Source organism: Rhinatrema bivittatum, chromosome 17, assembly GCF_901001135.1.
Source record: "Rhinatrema bivittatum chromosome 17, aRhiBiv1.1, whole genome shotgun sequence".
In the NCBI taxonomy this organism is placed as follows: domain Eukaryota; kingdom Metazoa; phylum Chordata; class Amphibia; order Gymnophiona; family Rhinatrematidae; genus Rhinatrema; species Rhinatrema bivittatum.
The window spans coordinates 41,168,727-41,189,486 of NC_042631.1; the positions used below are offsets into that span (position 1 = coordinate 41,168,727).

The 20,760-nt window shown below is 43.9% G+C and overlaps 1 protein-coding gene across 1 annotated transcript in view; it reads right to left on the reverse strand.

Moving 5' to 3' along the window:
* Nucleotides 1-20,760, reverse strand: part of LOC115079488 (mucin-5AC-like) — a 180,235-nt gene that overhangs the window by 124,814 nt on the left and 34,661 nt on the right. Inside the window, exons 6-11 of the mRNA XM_029583112.1 lie at nt 19,496-19,586; nt 12,836-12,942; nt 6,956-7,172; nt 6,577-6,702; nt 4,711-4,822; nt 4,456-4,458 (exon numbers count right to left, since the gene is read on the reverse strand). Of these exons, the coding sequence (XP_029438972.1) occupies nt 4,456-4,458; nt 4,711-4,822; nt 6,577-6,702; nt 6,956-7,172; nt 12,836-12,942; nt 19,496-19,586 (656 nt within the window). The remainder of the gene's footprint in view (nt 1-4,455; nt 4,459-4,710; nt 4,823-6,576; nt 6,703-6,955; nt 7,173-12,835; nt 12,943-19,495; nt 19,587-20,760) is intronic.

Consider the following 20,760-nt stretch of genomic DNA (forward strand, 5'->3'; position numbering starts at 1 on the left):
TGAACCGGCATGATATGTCCTATGAATGTCGGTATATTTTAAAAGCATTTAAATAAAATAAAATAAATAATAAATAAATATTTAGAATTCTTCTTTGCCGCTGCCCAATACTGTATAGGATATTGTGAGGAGCGCATTAAACTCAAATATCTGGCAGTAAGATGGGATTCCTGGACCATAGCTATGGCCACATTATGCTGCTGCAGTTCATTAAATAGCAATTTGCGTTTCTGAAAGGAATTCAGACCTTTGACATTAAAGGATAATATTTTAACATCAGTCATTCGTATGGTGGTATATTAGAAAACTCTGTAGACATCCATCACATCTAGCTAACCAATCATCCCCGTTTTCTGTCATATAGCCCTCATCAACCCCCCCCCCCCCCTCGCATCCTGCCAGTAATCTGTAGAAATGTAATCATTAACTGAGCAAAACTAACCCATAGAATAAAGATGAATACAAAGTCTAGAACACCCCTGAACCTCCCTCCCCCCACCCAACCCCTCCTTCTCCTTTACCCCCAGAACAAGCATCCCCGTAGGGAGGAATGTTCAATAGCATAGGAGGAAAATCAACAGGGACTCATATCCCTCCCAATGTCAAGCAGACAACCCCGCCACAAAAATCATAATGCAGCTTAATATAATGTTAACTCTACCAACTCTCTAGTCGGACCAATAATGCAACACATATTTGGAGTCCGACCCTGACTTTAACTTAAAAGAAAAAATATATTCCGATTCCTTGCTGATTATTGCATTGTTATATTAAGAAAAAAAGTAAACAGTTGGGGGTAGATTTTCAGACGAGCGCGAACAGCCTACTTTTGTTTGCGCTCCAGGCGCAAACAAAAGTACGCTGGATTTTAGTAGATACGCGCGTATCGGCTAAAATCCTGGATCGGCGCGCGCAAGGCTATCGATTTCGTATAGCCTGCGCGCGCCGAGCCGCGCAGCCTACCCCCGTTCCCTCCTAGGCCGCTCCGAAATCGGAGCGGCCTAGAAGGGAACTTTCCTTTGCCCTCCCCTCACCTTCCCCTCCCTTCCCCTACCTAACCCACCCGCCCGGCCCTGTCTAAACACCCATCCTACCTTTGTCGGGGGATTTACGCCTCCCAGAGGGAGGCGTAAATCCCCGTGCGCCAGCGGGCCTCCTGCGCGCCGGGCCGCGACCTGGGGGCGGGTACGGAGGGTGCGGCCACGCCCCTGGCCGTAGCCACGCCCCCGTACCTGCCCCCAAAACGCTGCCGACACGCCCCCGCAACGCCGCGCGCTCCGGCCCCGCCCCCGACACGCCTCCCGACACGCCCCACTCCGAAAACCCCGGGACTTACGCGAGTCCCGGGGTTCTGCGCGCGCCGGTGAGCCTATGTAAAATAGGCTCACCGGCGCGCAGGGCCCTGCTCGCGTAAATCCGCCCGGTTTTGGGCGGATTTACGCGAGCAGGGCTCTGAAAATCCGCCCCTAAGCGTAAACCGGCTTCCTCAAGTATCATCTTTAGATGCTGATGGGCTGGGAGAGCTCCGTTTCAATCTGCGGCATCCTCGATCCACCCGATGCAATCTCGGTTGTTCCGGTCTTCTTGTAGCCGGGGTTGGAGTCAAGTTTTTAACATCCTGTACCGAGTACCCAGCATCTGTCAAGACTTTCGCTGCTTCATCCAGAGCATTGATTCTGTAGGAGATGCCTTCTTTGACAAATTGCAGCCTGAAGGGATATAGCCAACGATAGCTAAGTTCTTCCCACCACAAAAGCGCGGTGATAGCACGCATTTCCTGTCTTTTGTGTAATGTGGTGGCAGCTAAATCAGCATAGATGGCTATAATATTTCCTTTCCACTGTAAGGTAGATTGTTGTCTCGCTTTATTATAGATCCGTTCTTTGTCTTGGGTAATTATGGAAGCACATTATTATATCTCGCGCTTGATTCTGTTGTCGTTGTCCCAGTGCTCTGTGTGTCCTATCAATTTTAACCGGAGGGTCTGCTTTATCAGGATCGCCATCATTATCCGAGAATAAGGTCGCACAGAGTTGTTGAATTATTTCCCTACAATTGGCATTTTCCTTGGATTCAGGTATTCCCCGAAATCGCAGGTTATTACGCTTTGTTCTGTTCTCCATATCTTCTATTTTTATTACCAAATCATTGCACGTAGATTGCAAATCTTTCATGCCGTGTTCCATATTTTTTATTTCTTCCACTTGGGCCTCCATCTGTGTTTCGGTCTCATCGAGGCATCTGCCGATGTCAGCCATGTCTTCCTTCATGTCATTAATTGCCGACATAATATCCCGTTTATAGTTCTTGATATCAAGCCTTACCTCACAAAACCAGGATTGAAATTCAGCTCTGGTGGGTATTGCCTCTTCCGTCTGTAGTGCTCCTTGATGCTCATCAGGCTCAGGCCCACTATCATCATCCGTATTGGTGTCTGCCATTTTGGATTTTATGGGCCCTGAGTTTTTCCCGTCTTGCGATATGAATTAGGGATGTGAATCGTTTTTTGATGATTTAAAATATCGCCCGATATATTTTTAAATCGGCAAAAATCATTAGAGGCGATATATAATAGGAATTCCCCCGATTTATCGTCAAAAATCGTAAATCGGGGGAAGGGGGAGGGCGGGAAAACCGGCACACTAAAACAACCCTAAAACCCACCCCGACCCTTTAAAATAAATCCCCCCACCCTCCCGAACCCCCCCAAAATGTCTTAAATTACCTGGGGTCCAGTGGGGGGGGTCCCGGTGTGATGTTCCACTCTCGGGCCACGGGTGCATTTGATAGAAATGGCGCCGGCGCTACCTTTGCCCTCAGGGCAAAGGTAGCGCCGGCGCCATTTTGGTTCCTGTCCCCCGACGTCGCGAGCGTAGGAGATCGCTCCCGGACCCCCGCTGGACCCCCAGGGACTTTTGGCCAGCTTGGGGGGGCCTCCTGACCCCAACAAGACTTGCCAAAAATCCAGCGGGGGTCCGGGAACGACCTCCTGCACTCAAATCGTGTTGCTGTAATGCAAAATGGCCATACGGGCGGCGCCATTTTGCAACGAGTATATACCCATAGCTAAGTAAGTTAAAAAAAAAAATCTTGCAGGACAGCAGCATCTTGAGTCCAACTGCACCCCATCACAAGTTGCAAAAAAATGTTGAGGCCTCAGTGGATAACTTTATCTGAGTAACTTCAACTGAGTATATTCAGTGGGAGATTTGCCCTGCTGAATATTTGGCTAAGGTTAACTGTGTAACTTTACTAGAATATCTTTGCTGATGACAGGCTTACTCAAAATATACCTCAAAATATCTACACGGTGCCACAAACACTTAACAGACACCATTGGAAATGTGAGCATATACCAAGAACCAAGAAGTTCTGGTAACAGCCCAGGCAAATCTCATATTAAACACATTATCATCTGTTAACAACCTTGAATCAAAAATTTGTATTTTTTAAAATAATGACAGAGCAAAAAACAGGGGGCCCGATATTAAAAGTGTGTTCAGTGTTATTTAGCTGGATAAGCAGGACTTTTGTGGCTAAGTAGTGGCCGCTGAATATGTTCCTACATACAGCAGCCGTTGTTTAGCCATATTAGTAGGCATGTACTGGGAGGATCAGAGATGGAGCAAGTTAGAGTATAACGTATATGGCTAGCTACCAATATTCGGAGTTATAAGTATAAGTATAAGTATAAGTATAAGTATAAGCATAAGTATACATGTAGGTTTAGATGCTCTAAAGAGTAAGTCTAAACTTAGCTGGGTAGACTTATCCAAATAAGTGCATGTATAAATAGACATATATTCAGCGGCTTTGCCGTGCTGCTGAAAATATCATACATTGTAAGTTATCCAAATAATTTCTAACCAGCTTACCCCTACATTCATCAAAATGCTATAATTTTTGCATGGATAACGCCCGTGATAAGAAAAAGGGATGTGGCTATAAATAGAGAGAGAGAGAAAAAGAGCGAGACATTGTAGTCAACTATTTATATCACTATAAGAGGGCCAGCTGATAACTCGAGGTGAGATTCTGGTGGTGGTGTAGGGTTTTGGAGCCAGTTTTACATGCAGAGTGAGACGTACAAGCAGAACAGTAGACCTCAGTGAAGATTTGACGTCATTTGGAGTGATGGACTAAGATGAGATTACTTCAGTGTTCTCTTGCCCTAGCTTGATAGTACCTTGGTAGAGAGCCCATAAAGCTAGGGAATCTAATGGGAAGGGTTAGGGTATAGAGTTTGGGCGTCACCATGCAAGCTTTTATTCTATTTTTTTTAATTTTTTCGGCAAAAGGCAGCAGTGGGTTGGGCAGGGATCTCACAAGACCTCTGGGGGATTTCTTTGTGGAGAGAGTAGTTATTTTTGAGCCTTGGGGTCCTTTTAAGAGGCATCCCGGGGACCTCAGGATGCATGTTAGTGTCCCAAGGTCCCCAGGAAAAAATAATTACACTTCCTCCAAACATGCTACAATAATGCAGGTTTTTTTAAGTCAGCTGTTACTGTACTTGCATTAGATTAACTAGTAATTATAAGCTTTGTATCCATTTGTTAATTTTATGCATGCAAAGCATAGGGAGAGGAATCTTTTAAAATAATGTGCATTATCACCATATTGTGGCTTAGGTGTCAAAATTTCGGAGCTCAGTATTTTTTGACTCTCTCTAAATAAGCATCAGATGTAGAAAACAATATAAATTACCAAGACTGGTATGAAGTGGCATAAGCTGCTCCTGGAGCATAGGTCTCGCCGTTGTAGGTACAGGAGCATTGCTGCAGGGGGATGCAGCCAGCATTGTTTATGTCATCAAAAACAGTTCCTAAAGAAAGGAGAAAAGGCAACTGATGCATCACAAGCCCCTAATTTAATATAGTAATTAGATTTGTATAGAGATGCGATATCTGTCTTATGCATCATCCATTCTTTCTGTTGACTGTCAATGTAAACAGAGAATTGCACACTTGGGGCCAAGCTTTTTCTCTGCCAGACTTAAATTGTAAAAAGACACTGGAGCTGCAGCATAGGGTTACATTCTTTTAGATAATAAAAATCATTAATGTCATTGGTGCTGTACAACACACTTTCAGGTTTCAAGGATATGAGGAAGCAAAGATAAGTTTAAAGGATTTTAACCTCAACCCCTAATTACAGAACTGACCCATACTCAGCCTTAGTCAGTCAAGATTAACAAAACCTCAAGCACTGAGCCATCAGCGTCTCACTGTTTTCCTTCATGTTGAGCCCTTTCTGTTATATCATATTTTATCAGCTGAGGTTTTACCTTTAATCACTTGTTTGGTATTTCATTGTCTCCAATTGCATTATGTAACTCAGGAGTAATCTTGTTTAACAGGATAATATGTCAATTATTATGAAATGGTTCCAAAATTTTAGGAGATAACATTAAACCCAGAAGATGAAACTAAGTCACTCTCTATATTGAATTAAGATTCTACAGAATGCGCGAATAAGGTGAGTGATAAAAAAGGGGTTAAAACTGGGAGAATAGGTGTCATGAGAGCTAGGGTCTAGAAACACCCTCTCAGGAGTAGGGAAGGACCTGGGTTTGTCTTCTGCCTAGTCAGCCCCTTCCCATGAGGGTTGAGCCCTTGGGTTCTGGGAGCCAGTAGGATTTAATTAGACAGGCTGGTTAAGCTTGTCAAGGCAGGACAGACACAGGCTGGATGTCGTGGCAGAGACAGACTGGAAGCAGAGGTCTGGGTGTAGGTACAGCAAGGAGCCGAGGGCTGGAGATTGGAGCAAACAAGGAGGTGAGAACAGGATACTGGAACAGGCAGGGCTAAGGACTGGGTACTGGGACAGGCTAGTACACAGAGTGGGGACTGGGCTGTATACAAAGGCTTGGGCAAGTCAAAGCAGGGAAAGGATACTAAAGACTGGGCAGGGCAGGACACGACAAGAACAGGACTTAGACAAGGCAGAAAAGGGTAGGAACAGACAACACAGAACACTGAGACCCAAAGGCAGTGACACAAAAAGCCCATAGGCCACTAAGCAATGAGAGGCCTGAGTAGGCCATAGAACAAGGTCTACTGTAATAGCAGTCCCAAGGCCACAAGGCAAGGTAATGCCTAGATAGGCCACAGAGCAGGGTGCAAGGTAACAGAAGGCCCACTGGCTAAAAGTAAGGTAAAGTCTAGATAGGCCATAGAGCAGGGTGCAAGGTAACAGATGGCCTAGAGGTCACAAGGCAAGGTAAGGTCTAGATAGGCAGCAAGGCAAGAAGCAAGGAACAAAAAAGGTCAGAGAGCTAAGAGTGACTCCATGAAACGGCATCTAGATTCTGATAAGGTAGGGTTATATGGGGCTGGAGCTTGGGTGTGTTACAAGCAGCAAGGCAGAGCTTGGTAAAGCAGGAGATGAAGCTGCTGAGGACCCCTGGTGGAGAGGAAGCTGCACCACAGGCTGAGTCAGGTGGTCAGTGAGGAGGTGGCTCAATTAGCTTGGGACAGTTTTCACTGGAGGCATCTGCTGGTGGGGAAGTGTCACAGCTGGATCAGGGCAAGATGAGGCTGCACGGCAGGTGAAACTGTGACAACAGGTTGTGCTTACCTGGTGGACAGAAGCAGCCACTCATGCAGTGATCCTCACAAGCCTGAGCTCGTTCAGAATTGGAGCAAGTATTTGCACAGGGTGAACCGCATTCCTTGTACTGCATTTTGGATGTACAATGTTTTGCTAAAAATATGAAAAAATGAGACAATGCTCATAATTATGGTAGAAACACTATAAGTTAGACTGATATCACATAGGCAGTGCTCAAGTAGACAGGACAATATGTCATGTTCAATATGTTCATTCTAAAGTCTCCTGGAAATAAAAGTGGAGACTGAGAGAAAAGCCTTTGATTATAAACCTCTTTCTCAGAACTGGACCTCAGTTGTGGTCACATGGAATGTTTAAATCCATGCATTCATCATAAGATACTTACGGCAAAAATCTGATGTTCTCCAGGTCAAAGAGGTTTCACCAGCTTGAACACATTGACGGGAGTATTCAGCGATGGTGTTGCACATGCAGAGAGTGTTACCAGTAGTATTACATTGACATAAATCCTGAATACAAGCCTCAACATAGGGCGAAAGGCCAACCCGAGCATTACAGCTCTGAAATGCTGTACTAGTCAACACAGTCTTACAGATTTTTTCCTATTAAAATAAAGTACAAAATCTGTGTTAATACACAAATGCTAATAATATATACAAAATTGTCCCTTGATCAATAAAGATAACTGTATTATAAAAAACGTTGTATGCCTTTTCTTTTAAGAAAAATTCCAAAAAAGACTCTTTACATATAAAATATTTTTTGAAAGGACCAATGATTAAAGGTGACGCTGAGCGGTGAAAATACAAAGCAAAAGTAAAGCTTGGTATCCACGGGGTGGGATGAAGGGCCAAGTTATTAATTATAAAATATAAAATACTGAAAGGGTTTTCTGTGTGGATACAACGTTTTTTATAATACACAAATGCTACCAGGAAAGTTGAATTCTCAAGTTGTCTCTTTCATTAAGTAGGGAGACCCCCAAATTATGGTTGTATTCTTATGGGAGCCTAGTGGGCATACAGAAGTCTCTGGGTAGGGGAAAACCCCAGGAATTTTTAAGGTATCTAGTTCTTGGGAGACTATGTTTAAATGTTTGCTGCTTATAGTAATAATAATCGGGCTGATTCAGTAAAGTCCGCGGGAGAGCGGACGAACGCTATTAGGTGCCGCGAGTTGGACGCGTGTTTTCCACCCCTTACTGAATAAGGAGTAAGGGAAAACGTGCGTCCAAGGGCCGGTTAACAGTGCGCTCCGTCGGAGCGCACTATACTATATCGCCCTGAATTTGGCCACTGGACGGCATTTTTGGTGTGTGAGCATGTATTAACTGATAATGGGCATCCCAACAGAGAAGTTCCACTAATAATAAAAGTAGCCCAAGTGCTTATAATTAAAAACTCACCTGAGCTAAAAAATTCCAATTTATCCCTGTCAACTAAAAAGCAGAATGTAAACTTTGAAATGTTTCTAATCTAATGCCAGAAGTCTAAGAAGTAAGATGGGAGAATTAGAGGGGTAAATTTTAAAAGATATACGTGGGCGTCCATGAGCGCATGCTACCCGGTGCGCACACATGGACACCTGATTTTATAACATGCATGTGCATGCTAGAAATGGCCTATGAGGGACTTCCCTTCCCCCTACTCTATCCTTCCTACCCCTTTCCCTAACCTGCCCATCCCCTAGCCCTATTCTAACCCCCTCCCCCATTTCATTACCGCTTGCGCCTGCCTCCGGGAAATGGCCGCTGTGACAGAGGCCTCTGGCCTACCCTGCCCCCGGACCGCCCTGGCCCCTCCCTGCCCCTTTTTCAAAGGCCTGGGGCTTAGACGTGTCTCGAGGCTTTACGCACATCGCTGGCCTTTATAAAATAGACCCGGCACGCATAAGGCTTTGAAAATCTGCCCCAGAGCGTATAGCAGTGAATGATGACAGACTTAATTGGCATCTCAGAGACATGGTGGAAGGAGGATAATCAATGGAATAGTGCTATACTGGGGTACAAATTATATTGCAATGACAGAGAGGAGCATCTTGATGGCAGGGTGGCGCTTTATATCTGGGATGGCATAGAGTCCAACAGGATAAGGATCCTGCATGAAACTAAATGTACAATTGAATCTTTATGGGTAGAAATCCCTTGTCTGTTGGGGAGGAGAATAGTAATAGGAGTTTACTACCGTCCACCTGGTCAAATTGGTGAGGTGGATAGTGAACAGCTAAGAGAAATTAGGGAAGCTAACCAAACTGGTAGTGTAGTAATAATGGGAGATTTCAATTATCCCAAAACTGACTGGGTAAATGAAACATCAGGGCATGCTAGAGACCTAAAGTTCCTGGATGGAATAAAAGACAATTTTATGGAGCAATTGGTTTAGGAACTGATGAGAGAGGGAGCAATTTTAGATCTAATTCTCAGTGGAGCACAGGATTTGGTGAGAGAGGTAACGGTGGTGGGGCCACTTGTCAATTGCGATCATAATATAATCAAATTTGAATTAATGACTGGAAGGGGGACAGTATATAAGTCCATGGCTCTATCACTAAACTTTCAAAAGCGAAACTTTGATAAAATGAGATGCAGCTACAAAGGTAAAAAGTGTGCAACAGACATGGAAATTGTTAAAAAAATACCATCCTAGAAGACAATCCAGATGTATTCCATGCATAAAAAAGGTGGAAGGAAAGCAAAATGATTACTGGCATGATTAAAAGGTGAGGTGAAAGAGGCTATTTTAGCTAAAAGATCTTCATTCAAAAATTGGAAGAAGGATCCTTCAGAAGAAAATAGGATAAAGCATAAGCATTGGCAAGTTAAATGTAAGAGAAAATTTGAAAAGAAGTTGGCCATAGAAGCAAAAACTCACAATAAAAACTTTTTAAAATATATGGAAAGCAGAAAGCCTGCAAGGGAGTCAGTTGGACCATTGGATGATCAAGGGGTTAAAGGGGCACTTAGAGAAGATAAGGCCATCACAGAAAGATTAAACAATTTCTTTGCTTCAGTCCTCTGAAGAGGATTTTGGAGAGATACCCATTCCGGAGAAGGTTTTCATGGGTGATGATTCAGATCAACTGAACCAATTCATGGTGAACCTGGAAGATGTGGTAGGCTTGACTGACAAACTGAAGAGTAGTAAATCACCTGGACCAGATGGTATACACCCCAGAGTTCTGAAAGAACTAAAAAATGAAATTCAGAATTATTAGTAAAAATTTGTAACCTATCATTAAAATCATCCGATGTACCTAAAGACTGGAAGATGGCTGATATAACCCCCTATGTTTAAAAAGGAATCCAGGGGTGATCCGGGAAACTATAGACCGGTGAGCCTCACTTCAGTGCTGGGAAAAATCGTGGAAATTGTTATAAAGAATAAAATCACAATACATTTAGATAGGCATAGTTTGATGGGACACAGCCAACATGGATTTACCCAAGAGAAGCCTTGCCTCATAAATCTACATTTTTTTTGAAGGGGTGAATAAACAAGTGGACAAAGGTGAACTGGTAGATGTGGTGTATTTGGATTTTCAGTTGTTTGACAAAGTCCTGCATGAGAGGCTTCTAAGAAAACTAAAACGTGATGGGATAGGAAGCGATGTCCTTTTGTGGATTGCAAGTTGGTTAAAAGACAGAAAACAGAAAGTAGGATTAAATGTTCATTTTTCACAGTGGAAAAAGGTAAACAGTGGAGTACTTCATGAATCTGTACTTGGACTGGTGCTTTTTAATATATTTATAAATGATATGGAAAGGGGTATGACGAGTGAGATGATCAAATTTGCAGATGACACAAAATTATGCAGAGTAGTTAAATCTCAAGTGGATTGTGATGAATTGCAGGAGGACCTTGTGAGACTGGAAGATTGGGCTTCCAAATGACAGATGAAATTTAATGTGGAAAATTACAAAGTCATGCGAATAGAGAAAAATAACCTATGCTGTAGTTACACGATGTTAGGTTCCATATTAGCAGTTACCACCCAGGAAAAAGATCTAGGCGTCATAGTGGATAACACATTGAAATCATCGGCTCAGTGTGCTGCAGCAGTCAAACAAGCAAACAGAATATTAAGAATTATTAGGAAGGGTATGGTGAATAAAACAGAGAATATCATAAAGCCTCTTTATTGCTCCATGGTGAGACCACACCTTGAGTACTGTGTACAATTCTGGTCACTGCATCTCAAAAAAGATATAGTTGCACTGGAGAAGGTACAGAGAAGGGCAACCAAAATGATAAAGGGGATGGAACAGCTCCCTTATGAAGAAAGGCTAAGGAGGTTAGAGCTGTTCAGCCTGGACAAGAGATGGCTGAGGTGGGATATGATGGAGGTCTTTAAGATCATGAGAGGTCTAGATTAGGTAGATATGAATTGGTTATTTACTCTTTCGGATAATAGAAGGACTAGGGGGCACTCCATGAAATTAGCAAGTAGCACATTTAAAACTAATCTGAGAAAATTATTTTTCACTCAATGCACAATAAAGCTCTGGAATTTGTTGCCAGAGGATGTAGTTATTGCAGTTAGTGTAGCTGGGTTCAAAAAAGGTTTGGATAAGTTCTTGGAGGAGAGATCCATTAACTGCTATTAATCAAGTTGACTTAGGGAATAGCCACTGCTATTAATTGCATCAGTAGCATAGGATCTAATTAGTGTTTGGGTACTTGTCAGGTACTTGTAGCCTGGATTGGCCACTGTTGGAAACAGAATGCTGGGCTTGACAGACCCTTAGTCTGACCCAATATGGCAATTTCTTTTGTCCTTATGAAGAACCCTTTGCCCATGACAAAAAAGAAATTGAAGAACCCTTTGTAAGAAGTTGTAGCATTAAAGTAGAGCAAGCCCCATGGGCAAGCTCCTACTACATGGCATAAGACCATGCTGTCAAGGATTGCACATGGTTTGAGTATTTCAAATGGGAGTGCAAGTTAGCAAAGCTCCACATGGGGGAGGGCAATCAAATGAAGGAAGAGAATAATGAACCCTTTTTAGGAACTGTTGAAATCAAAGTGACTCGAGTCATGCAGGCATGCTCCCATTGTGGAGTGAGAGAGTAGGTTGTCAAGTAGTTCTCCCAACCTGAGAATAAAGAGTGGGCTTGTACTTTTGCAAAGGAGTAATTTGGTGAATGGTCCACGTGGGGGACTTTCAGACTTTGTGATCTTAGTGGAGCTGAATGAGGTTTCTACCCCTAAGCCCTAGTGGATTCAGGATGCAGAAAGACTCACATCCATAAAGACCTAGCCCAGAGAGGCTATATCGAATACAGGAAGAAAACAACAGTCACCTGCATACATGGTGACTGGCAAAGGTTTTACTGATGATCTTGGTGGGGCAAGCCTATGAACAAATGGGTATACTTTTTGAGCTTTCATACCTTGTGGTTCTGGGATGAGACTCTATGGGGCCAACTCTCAGGCAGCCGGGCCAGCCCAGACTGCATAAAAACGTCTCCTCCGGAAGCATCTCCATGGGACATTGCAAAAGTATACCACACAGAGACCAAAACATCCTGATCATGGAGGCAGAATTTGAGAAAAAAACCCAAGAGGTCTCAGTGTCTAAAGACTGTTAGGTACTATATGTTTTAACTTTGCATGGTGACATGTTATCAGAGGGCACCAGGGGTGTCTCAAAAGCAATTAGCTGATTCCCCAAAAAGGGTGTCTGAGGGTAATCCTAGAAAACGTAAGCAAACTGCAGTCAAAGTTGGACTGAAGGCATATACAGACAGGTGACATAAAGTTCCCTTTGCCCTAAAGGACTCCATACCAATCCTATCTTCCATAGCAAAGAGAAATGGTCGGTCCAAGTTTAGGATAGGAAAAAAATATAGGAAGATTAATGAATTTTCCTGAGAGTTAACCCAGGTAATGGCAGATGCTCAACCTGTCAGAGTCAAGCTAAGGGGAAGGCTATGTGAAGGATTGAATGTTAGATCCTTCTTAAAAGCCTGAGATTAGGCATTTAGCCTGGTCCACCTTAAGCCACAGTCAGAAAGGGCATTCTTCTTAGAAGGGGATAAGAAGCTACGCCTAGGGAGAACATGAAGAGCCCCAGGGAAGTTATATTGCTGTCATTATTATGTGAACTGTTTTGTTTTCTTGTCATTGAAGTTTATGATAGAAGAGCCAGCCTGAGTATGTTCTCTGGCCAGCCCAAGACCGCTGACAGTGTTACAAACCTGAATAGATGAACATTTGTGATATTCATATAATCAACACCAAGGAGATTAAGGAACAAATCTGCTTACATAATCCGCACAGTTTTCCTGAGGAGCAGGTGTAGGATCCTCACACTCTTCTGTGGGCCCATCCAGCTTTTGCAAGTTCCCAAACTGCAGAGCACTCAGTCTAACATCTACAAAAAAAACCAAAATTGCATAGGTTTTCATGGGGTATTATTTTTATTTTAATGAAATACAGATCCTTGTTTTGGCAGGTAAAATTGACACTCAGTATTACATTTAGGAATAGCGACTCCAACATTTGCAGAGTAAAATAATGAATGAGATCATTTTGAAATACTGTTTTAAAAGAATAAAATTGGAAGGAATACTAGATTACTGTGAGACTTCTTTAATTGTACAATTCAGACATAGACTACTTTTTTATTTTATTTATGTTCTGCCTTTTAGTCACTTCAAAGGGCTTATTACATTCAGGTATTATAAGTATTTGCCTGTCCCCAGAGGGCTTTCAATCTAAGGGGGTCAGTTATCAAGCCATCACATTCTGCTTTGCTTCTTTTGGGGCTTTGGAAACCAAAAATGATAGCGTGGCTCTACTCCATTTCTGCAGGGGAGCCTGAACTGATTTACAAGGCCAGCTCTACTCTGCTTCTTTAGTTCCCAGAACATAACATAAGAACATGCCATACTGGGTCAGACCAAGGGTCCATCAAGCCCAGCATCCTGTTTCCAACAGTGGCCATGATATTTCATCGCGCGAGATGCAATTTATCAGGAAGGGAGTATCCCTCAATAGTTTGCCTCTCCCTGACAAAATATTTCAGAATTTGTGCTGTGTGTGCAATAAAAAAGCACACTGAGCAACAGGACTCAACATGTGATGGTGTCCCACCTCAGACAGGGATGCCATCGTTTTAAAGGGCCCAAGGTCCTAAAAGAAACTCCCCCTAAAATATTGGAAACCCTCCCCCCAGGGTTCTATGTAGATCCCCGTGACCCAAATGTCATCTTAGAGGGGATGGGACCCCAAAATGCACAAATAAAAAATAGCTATATTCACCGCCTAGAGTTTACCCTCCTTTTGACCAATAAAATAGCCCCACCAAATCCCCCACCCCTCGGAATATCCCCTAATATATACAGCCCGATTCCCTCCCCAATTTCCTTAATTTAAAATCCCTGGTCTCTAGTGGTCACTGCCCTACCCAAACGTAATACTTTGGGATCTTGGGTAGCAGCCAGACCCCCATCCCTACTCCCCAACTCTGCATATCTCTAAAAGTTGTCATTGGGTTCAGTGAATGCCTGGAGCATCCCCCACTCTGGGCCTGATCGACACCATTTTTCAAAATGGCAAAACTTCTCAGGTCCCCTATCATATGATAGAGGAAATGACTAGTTCCTCTACCAGATGATAGGGGAACTGACCGGTCGGTGCCATTTTGAAAAATGGTGTTGACCGGGCCCAGAACAGGGAGGCACTCCAGACCCCACTGAGTTGACAATCTTTAGAGGTATGGGAGGGTTGGGGGTGGGGATCTGGATGCCCACCTAAGACCTTCAGGGCCTTACTTTTGGGGGGAGGAGAGGGGGAGTGGCCACCAGAGACCAGGGATTTTAAATTATGGCAATGGGGATGAGGAGCTGGGGAGTATATGTTTCAGGGGGTTATTCTAAGGGGTTGAGGGAAGTGTGCTGAACCAAGGGGCTATATTATTGATCAAGGAGAGTATAAACACCAGGGAGTGGGGTGTCACCATGTGAAGATTGCAAATATTTTTTTCACATTTTAGAGGTCCCCGCTACCTCAAAAGGTGGTGAGGGAATCACAGGGGTCTTCATAAGGGGGTGTAGATTTGGTCCTAGTAGTCCTTTAATTAACAAGATGGGGGCATTGGGAAGCACATTGGCATCCCAATGTCCCTGTGATGGTTTATCTACACCTCCCTGAAATGTGTTAAAATAAAAGGGGTGACATTTTTCTAAATCAGCTGCGTTATTTTATTAGCATAGGATTATATATACATAGTCTGCTTGGCATGGATATACAAAATTCATGTATGCAAATGCCACGCAAAGCAGCTCATTCTAATAGGGGCAGATTTTAGGTCAAAAGATTGTGCAATATCACCATTATATGGCTATATTGTGTGATATACAGCATTTATCATGCATTAAACGCTGTTTAACATACATTGTAGCCATATTGTGCTTAGAAAATCTAGGGCCTAAGCTTGTATCTGAAGCAATGGAGGGCAAAGTGGCTTGCCCAATGTCACAAAGAGTGGTAGTGGGACTTGAAGCCTGGCCTCCCCAGATCATAGCAACAACTAGGTTATTCCTTCATTCTACTTGCCCACAGAAAGCTAAATTCCTTGGATAAATAAGTAGAGCTCTACTGAGTCTGTATCATCAACTTAGAAAGAGGAAAAGTATTCCAAGACGTTTCCAGCTCTCCTATATGAGTTGGATTGTTCCTGTTCCTATAAAAGGGGGAAACATCTAGAAATGGTGTGGATTTCCGTTCAACTTTTCAGGAGGCAGTTTGATGGTGTGTTTCATTCTGTTCTTTTTCCTTTTCTTTTTTGAGAAAGAAGACCTTTGGACACCTATGGATTAGGACTTGGATTTAGAAAGAATAGAAAATATGTTCTTCCTCCCTTTTAGAGTAAGAATTTGTGTTGCTTATTTTTGTAAAGTTCTTTTGAAGAACGTTCTACCACTCTTTCTTCTTTTGGTTTTGGATTTCTGGAGATTAATTTTTTGTTAATTGTTGTTGTCACCTAAATTCCCCTTGTCAGAGGAATTTAGACACTAAGAACTACATGAGGTTCAAAGAGTCTTGGACAACCTGCCATGTCCCTTAAGAGGAAGGGGGAAAGGAAGGAAACCACTGGCACCCATCTGCTGTTACCCACTTGATATATCATCAAGATAGTTTGGAGAGGAGATAGGAAATGTCATCCAGGTGCCGGAATTGAGGAGACTGGAGAAACAGTAAGAAGACTAAGCAAGACAAAACTAAAGTTTGAGAATTGGGACTTTGAATTATATCAACTAGACCAATCCAGGTATGATATCCACCATTTTGGGAGGAAACTCCATAATTGCCCCCGAAACTGAGATGGAATATGGAAAGAAAGCTCAGATAATATCTTCTTTTACGTGTTACAGAATTATTGGAAAAGGATTATGTAATGTACTGAATTGAATAAGGCTTTGTACTTTCGTCATTTACTTCAATTTAAAATCAGTTATCAGTGAAGATATGTTGGAACCATATGCTTATTACTGCAGACTGCTAGAGAGGACTCCAGCATGGAAAGTAGGATTGAGAGAGAACCAATGCTGCCTTTACCTCCCAATTCCGGTCATCTGTGGCTACTGTCTACTAGGGATGTGAATCGTTTTTTGACGATTTAAAATATCGTCCGATATATTTTAAATCGTCAAAAATCGTTAGAGTCGCGATACAATAACAATTCCCCCGATTTATCGTCAAAAAATCGTAAATCGGGGGAAGGGGGAGGGGAAGGGGGAGGGCGGGAAAACCGGCACACTAAAACAACCCTAAAACCCACCCCGACCCTTTAAAATAAATCCCCCACCCTCCCGAACCCCCCCCCCAAATGCCTTAAATTACCTGGGGTCCAGAGGAAGGGTCCCGGTGTGATCTTTTACTCTCGGACCTCCGTGCGTTGTAGAAATGGCGCCGGCGCTACCTTTGACCTGTCATATGACAGGTCAAAGGTAGAGCCGGCGCCATTTTGTTTTTTTGTCCCCCCGACGTCAGGAGCGTAGGAGATCGCTCCCGGACCCCTGCTGGACCCCCAGGGACTTTTGGCCAGCTTGGGGGGGCCTCCTGACCCCCACAAGACTTGCCAAAAGTCTGGCGGGGGTCCGGGAGCGATCTCCTACCGCGAATCGTTTTTTCCGTACGGAAAAAACGATTCGACTGCAGGAGGTCATTCCGGACCCCCGCTGGACCCCCAGGGACTTTTGGCCAGCTTGGGGGGGCCTCCTGACCCCCACAAGATTTGCCAAAAGTCCAGCGGGGGTCCGGAACAACCTCCTGCAGTCAAATCGTATTGCCGTACGGCCGGCGCCAAAATGGCCGTATGGCCGGCGCCATTTTCCGTACGGAAAAACGATTCGCGGTAGGAGATCGCTCCCGGACCCCCGCTGGACTTTTGGCAAGTCTTGTGGGGGTCAGGAGGCCCCCCCAAACTGGCCAAAAGTCCCTGGGGGTCCATTGGGGGTCCGGGAGCGATCTCCTATGCTCCTGACGTCGGGGGACAAAAAAACAAAATGGCGCCGGCGCTATTTCTACAACGCACGGAGGTCCGAGAGTAAAAGATCACACCGGGACCCTTCCTCTGGACCCCAGGTAATTTAAGGCATTTTGGGGGGGTTCAGGAGGGTGGGGGATTTATTTTAAAGGGTCGGGGTGGGTTTTAGGGTTGTTTTAGTGTGCCGGTTTCTCTGTTCACCAACTTCCGAATGTTCTTCGGCAAAGGAAAGACACTAGGCAGACCTCGCAAGCCTTCCAGGACTGAATTCATGCCCTCATTATTGGACTCCTCCTGAGCCACCTTAACCCTCAGTTCTTCTAAAACTTGGGGAATAAGGGGACACAACTCCTCCTTTTTAAACAAAGCACTTGAGGATCATCTCCCTCAGAGACCAGAAAAACATCCAGATCTGGATCATCCTTTTGAGCATGCGGGTTTGCATTCACAGCCACCTCCAGATCCGCTCCACACTGAGCCAGAGAATCCTCCTGGGAATCCTCAGAATCTCCCAACTCATCATGATCGGTTTCCAAACGTGTACGGCCCCCAACTGAGCTGGCGCAACAGGTCTCCAGAGCCACCAGTCGGCCTCTTAGGCTTTTTGGAAGCACGTTGCTGCTGCTCCTTCCAGGAATGGTTTTCCCCCCTTGTGACCTTCCTCACCTTATGCATGAGGAGCACAAACTCCAGAGAAAAATCTTGCAATTCTTCAGTCCCCTGATCCAGCAGGCTTTCATCGGACTCTGCTCCCCCCTCCTGACCATCCGCAGGGCACTGCCTCACTGGCAAAAGAGGGGGTGGGAGACTCCCCAGACTCCCTGGGATCTGTGGCCCCCGCCCGTGAACCCTCGCAGGTCTCTCAGCATTCTAGGAGTCTTCAGAGCCCACCACTGCAGGCCCCAAATACTGCCGAGCCCTTTTCCCGATGGCTGCTCCTGCTGACATCCCCTCTTCTCCTGAGGCAAAGCCTGAGTACAGGGGCCATGCATTGAGGTGTGCAGACCATACACCACACACCCTGCAGGCAGTGACAAGCGGTTTGGGCACCATTGAACATGCGGTCACAATAAATGGGAACCGCCGAGCCCTGCTCATGGGCGAGACAGACCATACATGCGGTCACTAGCTGCTCGCACAGCGCCACGCTGCACCAACAGCAGAAGCAGCACGTGAAAAAACTAGGCCCCAATTGTGGTAGCCGCGCAGCACTCCGAATGAGGCTGACCGCGCGTGGAAAAACAACCTTTAGCCCCCCCCCCCCGGGAACCTCAGAGCGAAGAAGAGCAGCTCAAGGCACTCACGCTCTTGATCCTGCCGGCACCAACCACACTGCACTCAATGGCGCCCTGCCCATCAAGCATGACTGACATTCCTGCACCAACAAAAATAAAAATTCCTTTTATTCTTTTTAACAAAAATCAAAAGAAAAAAACAAACAAGGGTACTTCCCTTCAGGAATCAACAGGCCACAGGCAAAGACTTCAGAGGTTGCAAGGGAGCCAGTTCCCTGGCTATCAGGACTTCTGGACACCAACAGGCTAAGCTAGCCAGAGGTTGCCAGCCCCCCCAAGTCATTTGCAGGCCTCTCAAGAAGTTAAGACCTTAATCCTTCCTGGAAAACCTTTGGTAGTAACTTTGGATATATTATGAAGTGCCTTGTCGCTTAAAATGGATAGCATGAAATCTATTTCAGTTTCATTATCTAGCCAGGTGACTGCACAAGCACAGGTGATTGGGGACTATGGAGCTAGATTGGATCAATTAGAGAGCCCATTTCAACATCTGCAGGGAGGTGATACTGCCCTGGTCAAATACTTTAGTCCATTACAAATAAAAAAATCTTGAGAACCATGGAGATTTAATCTTTATTTCTTAAATGTACTTCAATCTTCTTTTGTATCAGCTATGGATATGCTAAAGAATTTTGATCAAGAAATTTTGAAGGTCCCTGTAGGCTCTATACCATCTATTGTTAAAGTGGTTTACTTACCTATTAGTTCTCAAGGAAGGAATGGCTTAGAGAGATGTAGAAGATCTGAGCTGCCTACTTTAGACCTAACTGGTTTTCTACAAGATTTCCAATCAGAAGTCACTTCAAGAGCAACCTTGTTAGGGGCCTTTACTTTAGAACCAGACAAAAAATATTTAAAAATGTTTTCATGCTAAGCAGAATATGTTTCTGATTTATCTAGGATAGCCCAACTGAGGCATAATATAGTTTTGAACAACAAGAAAATCATGAAATACGGTGGGGCTTATATAAGTATTTGAGGTGTGGACAAAGTAACCCCTTGAAATGAAAGAGTGCCCTTGAAGTCTTAATTGAAGACCTCAGCTGAGGGGTTGCAAACGTAATCCATTTCTAAGTTCAGTTTATTACCTGAAAAAGAAACAAGGACAAACCTAGTGCCTAATCCCAAAAGGTACTTACTGTTGGAAACAAACTCATTTTGAATGGAAATGCCGTTATAATCTCCACAAAGCCCACAGGTCTGGTTCATATATTTGTCATCCAGCTTCAGCTGAATTGAGAGGAGAGAAAAAAAAAAAACAGGAAAATCTATTTCCAGATTCTAATCAAACTGAAGTGAAAGTAACACTAATTGCCCCTTTACTTTGTTTATATTTCGGAAATATACTTATTACCTCAGAAAGCTATGAAAACATAAGGCACTGCTGTAAAACTTAAAATTTAAGGTCTATGAAGTCACAACTTTACAAATCAAACTTTTGAGATCACAATGAGTTGCCTGCAAAAAGGAGAAAGATGTAATGAAAATAATAGAACTGGTCAATCTGAATAGCTGATATCTTATTTCATTTCCATGTAAGTAATACATGACAGCCTGGGAGTTTAAACTGATTCTTATAGTGGTTAGTTAATTGATCAGTTTCTTTACTAGGTATATCAAACACCATCAGCCACCCTACAGGGCTCATATCTAAAAGTGACAATTAGGATTGTTGAAAAGTCAAGATGAAAGTAATTGTTTTTAAATTTAAATATAATAAGTTAGCAGACAGTTGCTGCAAATCTTTTATCTATCCATTTGCCTTGGAATATCATTGACTGCAAGTTAGGAAAGATAACAGTGCTCTTAAATAAAGCTATATTTATTTATTTATTTAGTGAGTTTTATATACCGTCGTTCGGTTTCGCCATCACAACGGTTTACAAAGTTCCGATGTTTAACAGATTGTTCAAAAGATTCATGCAATTGTTAACATAGTTATTGTAGGCGTTATAAACGTATTTCGGGTGTCAGACTGTACAGGGTATATTATGAGCTTGCATTGGTTCCACATGTTTACATAAGTTGATAGGGAGGGAAATAATAACAGAGTCATTGGGAGGTTTGGTAGGCTTTGGTAAACATCCAAGTTTTTAGTTCTTTTCTGAAGGTTTTTAAATTTTGCTGTGTTCCGAGCTCGGTTGGGAGGGTGTTCCAGAGTTTGGGACTTCCTATGGATATGGCTCTCTTCCGAGTTGAAGTAAGTTGTTTGGAACGAGTAGGTGGAATTCTTAATGGACTTTATTAGTTTGTTGTGTTCCATGGCCGCGGACGGCCACAGCCGCGGTCCCCTACCAGACCCGCGACGGCGACTCGCCACGGCAACCTCGGGGGATGTGCCAGTAGCCCAATGCCCGTCTGTCCCGCACATCGGCAGTGGACGCCGGGCTGGGAGCCGACCCTG